The sequence below is a fragment of the Camelina sativa genome, chromosome 19 (genome assembly GCF_000633955.1).
Source record: "Camelina sativa cultivar DH55 chromosome 19, Cs, whole genome shotgun sequence".
Classification (NCBI taxonomy): domain Eukaryota; kingdom Viridiplantae; phylum Streptophyta; class Magnoliopsida; order Brassicales; family Brassicaceae; genus Camelina; species Camelina sativa.
Window position 1 is genome coordinate 22636637 of NC_025703.1, and position 16925 is coordinate 22653561.

General features: G+C 40.8%; 2 protein-coding genes across 2 annotated transcripts; both read right to left on the reverse strand.

Annotated features, from left to right (window-relative positions):
- On the reverse strand, nt 2814–5777 carry LOC109130895. Its single transcript, XM_019240986.1, has 3 exons — nt 5679–5777; nt 3213–5594; nt 2814–3038 (listed from the first exon to the last, which is right to left on the reverse strand). Exons 1-3 carry the CDS (start codon nt 5775–5777, stop codon nt 2814–2816), a joined length of 2706 nt encoding a protein of 901 aa, XP_019096531.1.
- Nucleotides 5795–16199, reverse strand: LOC104768105. Its single transcript, XM_019240987.1, has 8 exons — nt 14949–16199; nt 12938–13082; nt 12568–12802; nt 11701–12444; nt 10355–11067; nt 6096–8179; nt 5885–5921; nt 5795–5799 (listed from the first exon to the last, which is right to left on the reverse strand). The coding sequence occupies exons 1-8, from the start codon at nt 16197–16199 to the stop codon at nt 5795–5797; spliced, it is 5214 nt and encodes a 1737-aa protein (XP_019096532.1).

Consider the following 16925-nt stretch of genomic DNA (forward strand, 5'->3'; position numbering starts at 1 on the left):
TTTTTTTTTTTTTTTTTTTAAGTACTGAAGGGAAGAGAGAGGGGAGACATACTTTGAAAAATTGCACTGTTTTGTATGGATCGAAGAAGAAGTCTAGTCCACTGATTTCAAACCCCAAAGTAATAGATTAAGTCCGGTTAAAATCCTGATAAAAGTTGAGACAACGTTAGTTTAACTAGATATCCTTTGGATAAGGGCTTTCAGGATGGTTGATACAGCCCATAGTCTTTTTCTAAACTTCAGTTCTGAGATCAAGCATAATCAAGATTCATAAGAGTGTTAGCCAAAGAAGAGAAACCATTAGTTAGAGATCCTAATTCCAAAAAGAAAATTTTTAAAAATTTGACCCAAAAATATGGTTTTGACATACTAAACACAAAAACTATGTTAGTAGTTAGTACTAACCTCCCCCAGACTTAAACGACACTGTCCTCAGTGTTTTCAAGTAAGAGGAAAGCAAAAAGAAACAAAATTTAATGGAAAAATGTATGAAAAATTAGAACAGTTCTCGGGTTACCAAGTGGTGTCGACCGACACCATTTTAGTGTCGGTCGACACTCATCACGAATGGTGTTTTGGCCGTAACTCCTTAGAAATTTGTTGCAGTTAGATGTGTTGTTGAGTTGTTTGATCAATCCGTGGATGGTAATGCTGTTAAGAAACACTCAAACACAAGTTAAAAGCAACATCATATTAGTTCATAAATTTCATACAAAATCCAAATAAAAACTGACTCAAAGCAACAATAAAAATGACTCAATCCTAAGAGAAAATGAAAAAGGGATAAGAAACCATGATCAATGTCTACTCATCATCAGAATCAGGACCCGCAAGAGATGGTGATCTGCTCCTGGTAGGACGGATGCAACCGCAACAAGACAACCAGGCCATACCGTTCCAGATGGAACACAAAGTAGAAACCACATAAGCCTGATGAGCTCCATGAGACATAGTGGCGGGATCCTTTGGTGGCTTTGGAAACTCTAATGGTGCGGTAGTGCCAGAAGATGACCCAAACTCAAAACCCCCAGCAGGGTTGGGACCATCTAAGTCCATAGTAGGAACAGCAGCGCCTCGTCGGCGACGAGGAGCAGGTGCAGCAGCAGTAGCAGACCGGTGACGACGGGTAGGAGGAGCGACAACAAAATCAGCAGCAGGTGGAAGAAAACGCAGCTGATCCGGATCGTCACCAATGGTGGTAAGGTCAGGTCAGGGTAGGTGAATCAGGTACTCTCCAGTGTCATCCGTAAACCTCCACAACAAACCCGGCTTTAGCAAGGTTTTACTCCTCAAATACTGCTCATCCATGAGAACCCTCTCGGTCATAACACTGTAACCATCAGTCGGGATGTTCTTCCACTGAAGAATAGCTGTAATGAGGCTCCCTACATTCTCAGTCTTAGTGCCTTTACCTAGGAAAGGCTTGTTCTGAAGTGAAACCAAGTGATACGTGAAAACTGCGCCGAGATTCGGTGTTGGAGGGTCAGTGCGCTCAGTCAATGCAGGAATCAAACGGCCTATCCCTATTCCCAATAAATAAAGCTCAGCAGCTCTCATCTTGGATGGTTCCGCCTTACACAAGTATGTGTTCCCAATGGCCCGAAGAACATACCGAAGTACGGGATGACGAACATCGGTTTGAAGAGACCTTTTGGAGTCATACTCTCCTTTGCCTATGTAGGACCACAAAATACCAACATCTGAATATTGCTGAGGCAAAGCAGTTCCTCTGTAGAACCGTCTCCAGTCAAAGATATCACACAGCGTAGGCAAAGACAAAGAATAAGGTACACCTCTAATACAAAAATGCAATTCGCCCAAACGTGGTTCTGGTGCCTGTTCGTTGTCATATACAACCCTCACACTAGCCATAAACTGTCTCACGAAATCAGGATAGCAATCATATTGTTTAGTGCAAACAGTCCCCATATTCATCCTATCTAGCAATCTCAAAACCTCATCCTGGATTCCCATCCTATGTAAAAGAGCAGGGTACACAAACTTTGTGGGTTCAATCTCTACATCTACCCAAGCATTGTAAAGCATAGTTTCATATTCTCCCACAACTAACACTGGCCTATTGATGAATTCTGCTTTCTTAAGCTCAGCAAGTGGATTCTCCCATACTAATTGGGTTGGAATTGGTTCACCTTCTTCTTTTGGCCATGGGAAACAAGATTGAATGGAAGATGGAAGTGAAAGGTCTGGGAGGTCAGAGGAATGAATCGCCGGAGGTCTCAGAGGCGGAGCAGCAGCGGCCGAAGCTGACAGAGGCGGACGGCGGTTGGACTGGCGAGTTGGGCGAGAAGATGAAGCTTCGCCGTTGTCGGTTCGTTGCTTCTTCCTCAGTACCATCACTCCAAAACACGAAATTGACACCGGATCCGGGTAGAGGAGAGAAAACCGAGTGGAATAGAGCTTTGAATCACTCAAAACGGATTAGAATTAAGAAAATTATGAGGATTTGAAGCTTTGGTCGAATGGAAGAAGAAGAAGACGACTCGGGTTTTTAGTCTGGTGTTCCTCGGTTTTAACGGTGTCGACCGACACCCATAAATGGTGACGGTCGATGCTGCTTCATTTAGACCCGGCCCATTTTTAATTTCAGGTCCAGTTTCTCAAACCCAATTATCAAACCCATTAACCCTTATGTCCATCTGCGATCCAATAACGGTGACGACCGACACCCAGGTGGTGTCAAAAATCAATATGTTAGTAATCTTAAAAGAAAATTGAAAAATAAATAGTTCCTACCAGTGGGTTGCCTCCCACTCAGCGCTTATTTTAAGTCATTAGCTTGACTTGGCAACGGATTAGGCGGAGGGTGCTTCGTCCAAACGCACAATGTGCCCGTCTAGTATCTCGGCTTTTGCCCAATAATTGTTCACCCTTTTACCATTAACAGTGAACTTCTCTCCCTTGGAATTTAGCAACACAATGGCTCCATATGGTCTAACTTCTTGGACAGTGAAAGGACCAGACCAACGGGAACGGAGTTTACCTGGGAATAGCTTCAAACGAGAATTGTAAAGAAGTACCTGGTCATTGGGCTCAAAATGTCTGGAGATGATCTTCTTATCATGATAAGCCTTAATTATCTCCTTGTACAGCTTGGAATTCTCATATGCATGAAATCGCAGCTCATCCAACTCATTCAACTGCACTAACCTTCTCTCTGAAGCTGTCTTGGCATCAAAATTCATCAACTTAACTGCCCAGGCTGCCTTGTGCTCTAACTCCACTGGAAGATGACATGCTTTCCCATAAATCAGATGAAAAGGTGTGGTGCCAAGTGGTGTTTTATAAGCAGTTCTATATGCCCAAAGTGAATCATCAAGCTTCATAGCCCAATCCTTCCTTGTAACACCAACTGTCTTTTCAAGAATCTCCTTAATCTGTCTGTTGGAAACCTCTACTTGACCACTAGTCTGAAGGTGATATGGAGTAGCCACTCTATGCTGAACCCCATACTTTTTCAGCAGCTTGTCAAATGATTTATTGATAAAGTAATTACCTCCATCACTGATAACAATTCGAGGCACTCCAAACCTTGGAAAGATGATGGTCTTAAACAGCTTAAGAACCACAGCAGAATCATTCTTCGGACAGGCGATCGCTGCAACCCACTTTGAGACATAATCAACAACAACCAAGATGTAGCTGTTCATATAAGAAGATGGAAATGGTCCCATGAAGTCAATACCCCAGCAATCAAACACTTCAACTTCAAGAATGAAGTTTTGTGGCATCTCATTCCGTTTACTGATTTGACCTTTCCGCTGACAAGCATCGCATCTTGAGACAAACTCATGAGCGTCTTTGAACATCGTTGGCCACCAAAAGCCTGCTTGGAGAACCTTGGACACTGTTTTGAATGTAGCAAAATGTCCTGCATAGTCAGATCCATGACAATGAAACAAAACGTCAGGTACCTCAATCTCTGCTAAACATCTTCTGTAAACCCCATCACTGCAATGCTTATATAAGTAAGGTTCATCCCAATAGTATCTTCTAAGCTCTCTCATTAACCTCTTCTTGTTATAGCCAGTGAACTTCTCTGGTTCTACCTCTGCAGCAAGATAATTGGCAATATCAGCGTACCAGGGTTGATTGGAGTTAACCACAGCAGCTAAATCACCATCATACGACCAATCTGTCTCGGGAAAACATGGGTGTCGACCGATGCCAGTGTGCTGTCGATCGACACCATCTGTATCCGAGAACAGACTCTTTGTTTCATCAGTCTGAAACCCTATACCCACAAAATAGACGTGTTCTTCAAGTAAACAATCATGTATTGGGACATCATCATCAATTCTAATCCTGGACAAGTGATCAGCAACACCATTCTCAATTCCCTTCTTATCCTTCACTTCAATGTCAATTTCTTGAAGAAGAAGAATCCATCTCAAAAGTCTAGGCTTTGCATCTTTCTTCTGCATCAAATACTTTAAAGCAGCATGATCAGTATGAACAATGACTTTTGAACCAAATAGATAAGACCGGAATTTTTCAAAAGCAAACACAACTGCCAACAACTCTTTCTCTGTTGTTGCATAATTTCTTTGTGCATCATCAAGTGTTCTGCTTGCATAGTAGATTGCATGCAGCTTCTTGTCTCTTCTTTGTCCCAGCACTGCTCCCACTGCAAAATCACTAACATCACACATAACCTCAAATGGTATAGCCCAATCTGGTGGCTGAACAATAGGAGCACTCACAAGCTCTTGCTTAATCCTTTCAAAAGCTATTCTGCATTCATCAGTGAATTCAAACTTGACATCTTTGCACAACAAAGCAGAAAGTGGTCTAGCTATCTTGCTGAAATCCTTAAGGAATCGCCTATAGAACCCTGCATGCCCAAGAAAACTCCTCACTGCCTTCACATTCTTTGACATTTGAAGACCTGTCATCACCTCTATCTTGGCGCGGTCAACCTCTATTCCAGCTTCTGAAACCCTGTGGCCAAGCACTATGCCATCTCTAACCATAAAATGACATTTTTCCCAATTAAGCACCAGATGCTTCTCTTCACACCTTGCTAGCACCTTGCATAAGTTGTCTAAACAGTTCTTGAATGAAGACCCATAAACTGAAAAATCATCCATGAATACCTCCATAAAGTCTTCAATCATATCAGTAAAGATAGAAATCATACATCTTTGAAATGTCGCAGGAGCATTACAGAGACCAAAAGGCATTCTTCGGTAAGCAAAGGTACCATATGGGCAAGTGAAAGTGGTCTTCTCTTGATCATCAGGATGAATTGGAATTTGAAAGAACCTGGAATAGCCATCCAAAAAGCAGTAGTATGGATGATTAGCTAGCCTCTTCAACATCTGATCAATGAAAGGAAGCGGGAAGTGATCTTTTCGGGTTGCAACATTCAGCTTCATGTAGTCTATGCATATCCTATGACCAGTAATTGTCCTTGTAGGGATCAGCTCATTCTTGTCATTCTTCACCACTGTTACTCCGCCCTTCTTAGGAATAACATGTACCGGACTAACCCAATTGTTGTCAGATATTGGATAGATGATCCCAACATTCAGCAGCTTCATGATCTCTTTCTTGACAACATTGTCAGCATTAATCTAATGCTACGAAATACTTAACATCCGATTTTGGTACTTTTAGTAGCAGTTCGTAAATTCGTGCTACAACGAACTACTACCGACGCTCATATTTCTTGTAGTGTTTCGATGAGCCGGATCCCATGGCAAATCATCCAAACCATAAATAGGTGGTGGAAATTTTCTTTCTAGAAACCAATCCATTGATGTTAAAGTTAGAATTAACCTACAAACAGAACATAAACGAGAATAATGGACAAAAGATAGAAGACACCATAATAGAAAAAGAAAGATTTATTAGCTCTGTTTACCTGGGAATAGCTTCAAACGAGAATTGTAAAGAAGTACCTGGTCATTGGGCTCAAAATGTCTGGAGATGATCTTCTTATCATGATAAGCCTTAATTATCTCCTTGTACAGCTTGGAATTCTCATATGCATGAAATCGCAGCTCATCCAACTCATTCAACTGCACTAACCTTCTCTCTGAAGCTGTCTTGGCATCAAAATTCATCAACTTAACTGCCCAGGCTGCCTTGTGCTCTAACTCCATTGGAAGATGACATGCTTTCCCATAAATCAGATGAAAAGGTGTGGTGCCAAGTGGTGTTTTATAAGCAGTTCTATATGCCCAAAGTGAATCATCAAGCTTCATAGCCCAATCCTTCCTTGTAACACCAACTGTCTTTTCAAGAATCTCCTTAATCTGTCTGTTGGAAACCTCTACTTGACCACTAGTCTGAAGGTGATATGGAGTAGCCACTCTATGCTGAACCCCATACTTTTTCAGCAGCTTGTCAAATGATTTATTGATAAAGTAATTACCTCCATCACTGATAACAATTCGAGGCACTCCAAACCTTGGAAAGATGATGGTCTTAAACAGCTTAAGAACCACAGCAGAATCATTCTTCGGACAGGCGATCGCTGCAACCCACTTTGAGACATAATCAACAACAACCAGGATGTAGCTGTTCATATAAGAAGATGGAAATGGTCCCATGAAGTCAATACCCCAGCAATCAAACACTTCAACTTCAAGAATGAAGTTTTGTGGCATCTCATTCCGTTTACTGATTTGACCTTTCCGCTGACAAGCATCGCATCTTGAGACAAACTCATGAGCGTCTTTGAACATCGTTGGCCACCAAAAGCCTGCTTGGAGAACCTTGGACACTGTTTTGAATGTAGCAAAATGTCCTGCATAGTCAGATCCATGACAATGAAACAAAACGTCAGGTACCTCAATCTCTGCTAAACATCTTCTGTAAACCCCATCACTGCAATGCTTATATAAGTAAGGTTCATCCCAATAGTATCTTCTAAGCTCTCTCATTAACCTCTTCTTGTTATAGCCAGTGAACTTCTCTGGTTCTACCTCTACAGCAAGATAATTGGCAATATCAGCGTACCAGGGTTGATTGGAGTTAACCACAGCAGCTAAATCACCATCATACGACCAATCTGTATCGGGAAAACATGGGTGTCGACCGATGCTAGTGTGCTGTCGATCGACACCATCTGTATCCGAGAACAGACTCTTTGTTTCATCAGTCTGAAACCCTATATCCACAAAATAGACGTGTTCTTCAAGTAAACAATCATGTATTGGGACATCATCATCAATTCTAATCCTGGACAAGTGATCAGCAACACCATTCTCAATTCCCTTCTTATCCTTCACTTCAATGTCAATTTCTTGAAGAAGAAGAATCCATCTCAAAAGTCTAGGCTTTGCATCTTTCTTCTGCATCAAATACTTTAAAGCAGCATGATCAGTATGAACAATGACTTTTGAACCAAATAGATAAGACCGGAATTTTTCAAAAGCAAACACAACTGCCAACAACTCTTTCTCTGTTGTTGCATAATTTCTTTGTGCATCATCAAGTGTTCTGCTTGCATAGTAGATCGCATGCAGCTTCTTGTCTCTTCTTTGTCCCAGCACTGCTCCCACTGCAAAATCACTAACATCACACATAACCTCAAATGGTATAGCCCAATCTGGTGGCTGAACAATAGGAGCACTCACAAGCTCTTGCTTAATCCTTTCAAAAGCTATTCTGCATTCATCAGTGAATTCAAACTTGACATCTTTGCACAACAAAGCAGAAAGTGGTCTAGCTATCTTGCTGAAATCCTTAAGGAATCGCCTATAGAACCCTGCATGCCCAAGAAAACTCCTCACTGCCTTCACATTCTTTGACATTTGAAGACCTGTCATCACCTCTATCTTGGCGCGGTCAACCTCTATTCCAGCTTCTGAAACCCTGTGGCCAAGCACTATGCCATCTCTAACCATAAAATGACATTTTTCCCAATTAAGCACCAGATGCTTCTCTTCACACCTTGCTAGCACCTTGCATAAGTTGTCTAAACAGTTCTTGAATGAAGACCCATAAACTGAAAAATCATCCATGAATACCTCCATAAAGTCTTCAATCATATCAGTAAAGATAGAAATCATACATCTTTGAAATGTCGCAGGAGCATTACAGAGACCAAAAGGCATTCTTCGGTAAGCAAAGGTACCATATGGGCAAGTGAAAGTGGTCTTCTCTTGATCATCAGGATGAATTGGAATTTGAAAGAACCTGGAATAGCCATCCAAAAAGCAGTAGTATGGATGATTAGCTAGCCTCTTCAACATCTGATCAATGAAAGGAAGCGGGAAGTGATCTTTTCGGGTTGCAACATTCAGCTTCATGTAGTCTATGCATATCCTATGACCAGTAATTGTCCTTGTAGGGATCAGCTCATTCTTGTCATTCTTCACCACTGTTACTCCGCCCTTCTTAGGAATAACATGTACCGGACTAACCCAATTGTTGTCACATATTGGATAAATGATCCCAACATTCAGCAGCTTCATGATCTCTTTCTTGACAACATTGTCAGCATTAATCTAATGCTACGAAATACTTAACATCCGATTTTGGTACTTTTAGTAGCAGTTCGTAAATTCGTGCTACAACGAACTACTACCGACGCTCATATTTCTTGTAGTGTTTCGATGAGCCGGATCCCATGGCAAATCATCCAAACCATAAATAGGTGGTGGAAATTTTCTTTCTAGAAACCAATCCATTGATGTTAAAGTTAGAATTAACCTACAAACAGAACATAAACGAGAATAATGGACAAAAGATAGAAGACACCATAATAGAAAAAGAAAGATTTATTAGCTCTGTTTACCTGGGAATAGCTTCAAACGAGAATTGTAAAGAAGTACCTGGTCATTGGGCTCAAAATGTCTGGAGATGATCTTCTTATCATGATAAGCCTTAATTATCTCCTTGTACAGCTTGGAATTCTCATATGCATGAAATCGCAGCTCATCCAACTCATTCAACTGCACTAACCTTCTCTCTGAAGCTGTCTTGGCATCAAAATTCATCAACTTAACTGCCCAGGCTGCCTTGTGCTCTAACTCCATTGGAAGATGACATGCTTTCCCATAAATCAGATGAAAAGGTGTGGTGCCAAGTGGTGTTTTATAAGCAGTTCTATATGCCCAAAGTGAATCATCAAGCTTCATAGCCCAATCCTTCCTTGTAACACCAACTGTCTTTTCAAGAATCTCCTTAATCTGTCTGTTGGAAACCTCTACTTGACCACTAGTCTGAAGGTGATATGGAGTAGCCACTCTATGCTGAACCCCATACTTTTTCAGCAGCTTGTCAAATGATTTATTGATAAAGTAATTACCTCCATCACTGATAACAATTCGAGGCACTCCAAACCTTGGAAAGATGATGGTCTTAAACAGCTTAAGAACCACAGCAGAATCATTCTTCGGACAGGCGATCGCTGCAACCCACTTTGAGACATAATCAACAACAACCAAGATGTAGCTGTTCATATAAGAAGATGGAAATGGTCCCATGAAGTCAATACCCCAGCAATCAAACACTTCAACTTCAAGAATGAAGTTTTGTGGCATCTCATTCCGTTTACTGATTTGACCTTTCCGCTGACAAGCATCGCATCTTGAGACAAACTCATGAGCGTCTTTGAACATCGTTGGCCACCAAAAGCCTGCTTGGAGAACCTTGGACACTGTTTTGAATGTAGCAAAATGTCCTGCATAGTCAGATCCATGACAATGAAACAAAACGTCAGGTACCTCAATCTCTGCTAAACATCTTCTGTAAACCCCATCACTGCAATGCTTATATAAGTAAGGTTCATCCCAATAGTATCTTCTAAGCTCTCTCATTAACCTCTTCTTGTTATAGCCAGTGAACTTCTCTGGTTCTACCTCTACAGCAAGATAATTGGCAATATCAGCGTACCAGGGTTGATTGGAGTTAACCACAGCAGCTAAATCACCATCATACGACCAATCTGTATCGGGAAAACATGGGTGTCGACCGATGCTAGTGTGCTGTCGATCGACACCATCTGTATCCGAGAACAGACTCTTTGTTTCATCAGTCTGAAACCCTATATCCACAAAATAGACGTGTTCTTCAAGTAAACAATCATGTATTGGGACATCATCATCAATTCTAATCCTGGACAAGTGATCAGCAACACCATTCTCAATTCCCTTCTTATCCTTCACTTCAATGTCAAACTCTTGAAGAAGAAGAATCCATCTCAAAAGTCTAGGCTTTGCATCTTTCTTCTGCATCAAATACTTTAAAGCAGCATGATCAGTATGAACAATGACTTTTGAACCAAATAGATAAGACCGGAATTTTTCAAAAGCAAACACAACTGCCAACAACTCTTTCTCTGTTGTTGCATAATTTCTTTGTGCATCATCAAGTGTTCTGCTTGCATAGTAGATCACATGCAGCTTCTTGTCTCTTCTTTGTCCCAGCACTGCTCCCACTGCAAAATCACTAACATCACACATAACCTCAAATGGTAGAGCCCAATCTGGTGGCTGAACAATAGGAGCACTCACAAGCTCTTGCTTAATCCTTTCAAAAGCTATTCTGCATTCATCAGTGAATTCAAACTTGACATCTTTGCACAACAAAGCAGAAAGTGGTCTAGCTATCTTGCTGAAATCCTTAAGGAATCGCCTATAGAACCCTGCATGCCCAAGAAAACTCCTCACTGCCTTCACATTCTTTGACATTTGAAGACCTGTCATCACCTCTATCTTGGCGCGGTCAACCTCTATTCCAGCTTCTGAAACCCTGTGGCCAAGCACTATGCCATCTCTAACCATAAAATGACATTTTTCCCAATTAAGCACCAGATGCTTCTCTTCACACCTTGCTAGCACCTTGCATAAGTTGTCTAAACAGTTCTTGAATGAAGACCCATAAACTGAAAAATCATCCATGAATACCTCCATAAAGTCTTCAATCATATCAGTAAAGATAGAAATCATACATCTTTGAAATGTCGCAGGAGCATTACAGAGACCAAAAGGCATTCTTCGGTAAGCAAAGGTACCATATGGGCAAGTGAAAGTGGTCTTCTCTTGATCATCAGGATGAATTGGAATTTGAAAGAACCTGGAATAGCCATCCAAAAAGCAGTAGTATGGATGATTAGCTAGCCTCTTCAACATCTGATCAATGAAAGGAAGCGGGAAGTGATCTTTTCGGGTTGCAACATTCAGCTTCATGTAGTCTATGCATATCCTATGACCAGTAATTGTCCTTGTAGGGATCAGCTCATTCTTGTCATTCTTCACCACTGTTACTCCGCCCTTCTTAGGAATAACATGTACCGGACTAACCCAATTGTTGTCACATATTGGATAAATGATCCCAACATTCAGCAGCTTCATGATCTCTTTCTTGACAACATTGTCAGCATTAATCTAATGCTACGAAATACTTAACATCCGATTTTGGTACTTTTAGTAGCAGTTCGTAAATTCGTGCTACAACGAACTACTACCGACGCTCATATTTCTTGTAGTGTTTCGATGAGCCGGATCCCATGGCAAATCATCCAAACCATAAATAGGTGGTGGAAATTTTCTTTCTAGAAACCAATCCATTGATGTTAAAGTTAGAATTAACCTACAAACAGAACATAAACGAGAATAATGGACAAAAGATAGAAGACACCATAATAGAAAAAGAAAGATTTATTAGCTCTGTTTACCTGGGAATAGCTTCAAACGAGAATTGTAAAGAAGTACCTGGTCATTGGGCTCAAAATGTCTGGAGATGATCTTCTTATCATGATAAGCCTTAATTATCTCCTTGTACAGCTTGGAATTCTCATATGCATGAAATCGCAGCTCATCCAACTCATTCAACTGCACTAACCTTCTCTCTGAAGCTGTCTTGGCATCAAAATTCATCAACTTAACTGCCCAGGCTGCCTTGTGCTCTAACTCCATTGGAAGATGACATGCTTTCCCATAAATCAGATGAAAAGGTGTGGTGCCAAGTGGTGTTTTATAAGCAGTTCTATATGCCCAAAGTGAATCATCAAGCTTCATAGCCCAATCCTTCCTTGTAACACCAACTGTCTTTTCAAGAATCTCCTTAATCTGTCTGTTGGAAACCTCTACTTGACCACTAGTCTGAAGGTGATATGGAGTAGCCACTCTATGCTGAACCCCATACTTTTTCAGCAGCTTGTCAAATGATTTATTGATAAAGTAATTACCTCCATCACTGATAACAATTCGAGGCACTCCAAACCTTGGAAAGATGATGGTCTTAAACAGCTTAAGAACCACAGCAGAATCATTCTTCGGACAGGCGATCGCTGCAACCCACTTTGAGACATAATCAACAACAACCAAGATGTAGCTGTTCATATAAGAAGATGGAAATGGTCCCATGAAGTCAATACCCCAGCAATCAAACACTTCAACTTCAAGAATGAAGTTTTGTGGCATCTCATTCCGTTTACTGATTTGACCTTTCCGCTGACAAGCATCGCATCTTGAGACAAACTCATGAGCGTCTTTGAACATCGTTGGCCACCAAAAGCCTGCTTGGAGAACCTTGGACACTGTTTTGAATGTAGCAAAATGTCCTGCATAGTCAGATCCATGACAATGAAACAAAACGTCAGGTACCTCAATCTCTGCTAAACATCTTCTGTAAACCCCATCACTGCAATGCTTATATAAGTAAGGTTCATCCCAATAGTATCTTCTAAGCTCTCTCATTAACCTCTTCTTGTTATAGCCAGTGAACTTCTCTGGTTCTACCTCTGCAGCAAGATAATTGGCAATATCAGCGTACCAGGGTTGATTGGAGTTAACCACAGCAGCTAAATCACCATCATACGACCAATCTGTCTCGGGAAAACATGGGTGTCGACCGATGCCAGTGTGCTGTCGATCGACACCATCTGTATCCGAGAACAGACTCTTTGTTTCATCAGTCTGAAACCCTATACCCACAAAATAGACGTGTTCTTCAAGTAAACAATCATGTATTGGGACATCATCATCAATTCTAATCCTGGACAAGTGATCAGCAACACCATTCTCAATTCCCTTCTTAACCTTCACTTCAATGTCAATTTCTTGAAGAAGAAGAATCCATCTCAAAAGTCTAGGCTTTGCATCTTTCTTCTGCATCAAATACTTTAAAGCAGCATGATCAGTATGAACAATGACTTTTGAACCAAATAGATAAGACCGGAATTTTTCAAAAGCAAACACAACTGCCAACAACTCTTTCTCTGTTGTTGCATAATTTCTTTGTGCATCATCAAGTGTTCTGCTTGCATAGTAGATCACATGCAGCTTCTTGTCTCTTCTTTGTCCCAGCACTGCTCCCACTGCAAAATCACTAACATCACACATAACCTCAAATGGTAGAGCCCAATCTGGTGGCTGAACAATAGGAGCACTCACAAGCTCTTGCTTAATCCTTTCAAAAGCTATTCTGCATTCATCAGTGAATTCAAACTTGACATCTTTGCACAACAAAGCAGAAAGTGGTCTAGCTATCTTGCTGAAATCCTTAAGGAATCGCCTATAGAACCCTGCATGCCCAAGAAAACTCCTCACTGCCTTCACATTCTTTGACATTTGAAGACCTGTCATCACCTCTATCTTGGCGCGGTCAACCTCTATTCCAGCTTCTGAAACCCTGTGGCCAAGCACTATGCCATCTCTAACCATAAAATGACATTTTTCCCAATTAAGCACCAGATGCTTCTCTTCACACCTTGCTAGCACCTTGCATAAGTTGTCTAAACAGTTCTTGAATGAAGACCCATAAACTGAAAAATCATCCATGAATACCTCCATAAAGTCTTCAATCATATCAGTAAAGATAGAAATCATACATCTTTGAAATGTCGCAGGAGCATTACAGAGACCAAAAGGCATTCTTCGGTAAGCAAAGGTACCATATGGGCAAGTGAAAGTGGTCTTCTCTTGATCATCAGGATGAATTGGAATTTGAAAGAACCTGGAATAGCCATCCAAAAAGCAGTAGTATGGATGATTAGCTAGCCTCTTCAACATCTGATCAATGAAAGGAAGCGGGAAGTGATCTTTTCGGGTTGCAACATTCAGCTTCATGTAGTCTATGCATATCCTATGACCAGTAATTGTCCTTGTAGGGATCAGCTCATTCTTGTCATTCTTCACCACTGTTACTCCGCCCTTCTTAGGAATAACATGTACCGGACTAACCCAATTGTTGTCAGATATTGGATAGATGATCCCAACATTCAGCAGCTTCATGATCTTTTTCTTGACAACATTGTCAGCATTAATCTAATGCTACGAAATACTTAACATCCGATTTTGGTACTTTTAGTAGCAGTTCGTAAATTCGTGCTACAACGAACTACTACCGACGCTCATATTTCTTGTAGTGTTTCGATGAGCCGGATCCCATGGCAAATCATCCAAACCATAAATAGGTGGTGGAAATTTTCTTTCTAGAAACCAATCCATTGATGTTAAAGTTAGAATTAACCTACAAACAGAACATAAACGAGAATAATGGACAAAAGATAGAAGACACCATAATAGAAAAAGAAAGATTTATTAGCTCTGTTTACCTGGGAATAGCTTCAAACGAGAATTGTAAAGAAGTACCTGGTCATTGGGCTCAAAATGTCTGGAGATGATCTTCTTATCATGATAAGCCTTAATTATCTCCTTGTACAGCTTGGAATTCTCATATGCATGAAATCGCAGCTCATCCAACTCATTCAACTGCACTAACCTTCTCTCTGAAGCTGTCTTGGCATCAAAATTCATCAACTTAACTGCCCAGGCTGCCTTGTGCTCTAACTCCATTGGAAGATGACATGCTTTCCCATAAATCAGATGAAAAGGTGTGGTGCCAAGTGGTGTTTTATAAGCAGTTCTATATGCCCAAAGTGAATCATCAAGCTTCATAGCCCAATCCTTCCTTGTAACACCAACTGTCTTTTCAAGAATCTCCTTAATCTGTCTGTTGGAAACCTCTACTTGACCACTAGTCTGAAGGTGATATGGAGTAGCCACTCTATGCTGAACCCCATACTTTTTCAGCAGCTTGTCAAATGATTTATTGATAAAGTAATTACCTCCATCACTGATAACAATTCGAGGCACTCCAAACCTTGGAAAGATGATGGTCTTAAACAACTTAAGAACCACAGCAGAATCATTCTTCGGACAGGCGATCGCTGCAACCCACTTTGAGACATAATCAACAACAACCAAGATGTAGCTGTTCATATAAGAAGATGGAAATGGTCCCATGAAGTCAATACCCCAGCAATCAAACACTTCAACTTCAAGAATGAAGTTTTGTGGCATCTCATTCCGTTTACTGATTTGACCTTTCCGCTTACAAGCATCGCATCTTGAGACAAACTCATGAGCGTCTTTGAACATCGTTGGCAACCAAAAGCCTGCTTGGAGAACCTTGGACACTGTTTTGAATGTAGCAAAATGTCCTGCATAGTCAGATCCATGACAATGAAACAAAACGTCAGGTACCTCAATCTCTGCTAAACATCTTCTGTAAACCCCATCACTGCAATGCTTATATAAGTAAGGTTCATCCCAATAGTATCTTCTAAGCTCTCTCATTAACCTCTTCTTGTTATAGCCAGTGAACTTCTCTGGTTCTATCTCTACAGCAAGATAATTGGCAATATCAGCGTACCAGGGTTGATTGGAGTTAACCACAGCAGCTAAATCACCATCATACGACCAATCTGTATCGGGAAAACATGGGTGTCGACCGATGCTAGTGTGCTGTCGATCGACACCATCTGTATCCGAGAACAGACTCTTTGTTTCATCAGTCTGAAACCCTATATCCACAAAATAGACGTGTTCTTCAAGTAAACAATCATGTATTGGGACATCATCATCAATTCTAATCCTGGACAAGTGATCAGCAACACCATTCTCAATTCCCTTCTTATCCTTCACTTCAATGTCAATTTCTTGAAGAAGAAGAATCCATCTCAAAAGTCTAGGCTTTGCATCTTTCTTCTGCATCAAATACTTTAAAGCAGCATGATCAGTATGAACAATGACTTTTGAACCAAATAGATAAGACCGGAATTTTTCAAAAACAAACACAACTGCCAACAACTCTTTCTCTGTTGTTGCATAATTTCTTTGTGCATCAAGTGTTCTGCTTGCATAGTAGATTGCATGCAGCTTCTTGTCTCTTCTTTGTCCCAGCACTGCTCCCACTGCAAAATCACTAACATCACACATAACCTCAAATGGTATAGCCCAATCTGGTGGCTGAACAATAGGAGCACTCACAAGCTCTTACTTAATCCTTTCAAAAGCTATTCTGCATTCATCAGTGAATTCAAACTTGACATCTTTGCACAACAAAGCAGAAAGTGGTCTAGCTATCTTGCTGAAATCCTTAAGGAATCGCCTATAGAACCCTGCATGCCCAAGAAAACTCCTCACTGCCTTCACATTCTTTGACATTTGAAGACCTGTCATCACCTCTATCTTGGCGCGGTCAACCTCTATTCCAGCTTCTGAAACCCTGTGGCCAAGCACTATGCCATCTCTAACCATAAAATGACATTTTTCCCAATTAAGCACCAGATGCTTCTCTTCACACCTTGCTAGCACCTTGCATAAGTTGTCTAAACAGTTCTTGAATGAAGACCCATAAACTGAAAAATCATCCATGAATACCTCCATAAAGTCTTCAATCATATCAGTAAAGATAGAAATCATACATCTTTGAAATGTAGCAGGAGCATTACATAGACCAAAAGGCATTCTTCGGTAAGCAAAGGTACCATATGGGCAAGTGAAAGTGGTCTTCTCTTGATCATCAGGATGAATTGGAATTTGAAAGAACCTGGAATAGCCATCCAAAAAGCAGTAGTATGGATGATTAGCTAGCCTCTTCAACATCTGATCAATGAAAGGAAGCGGGAAGTGATCTTTTCGGGTTGCAACATTCAGCTTCAT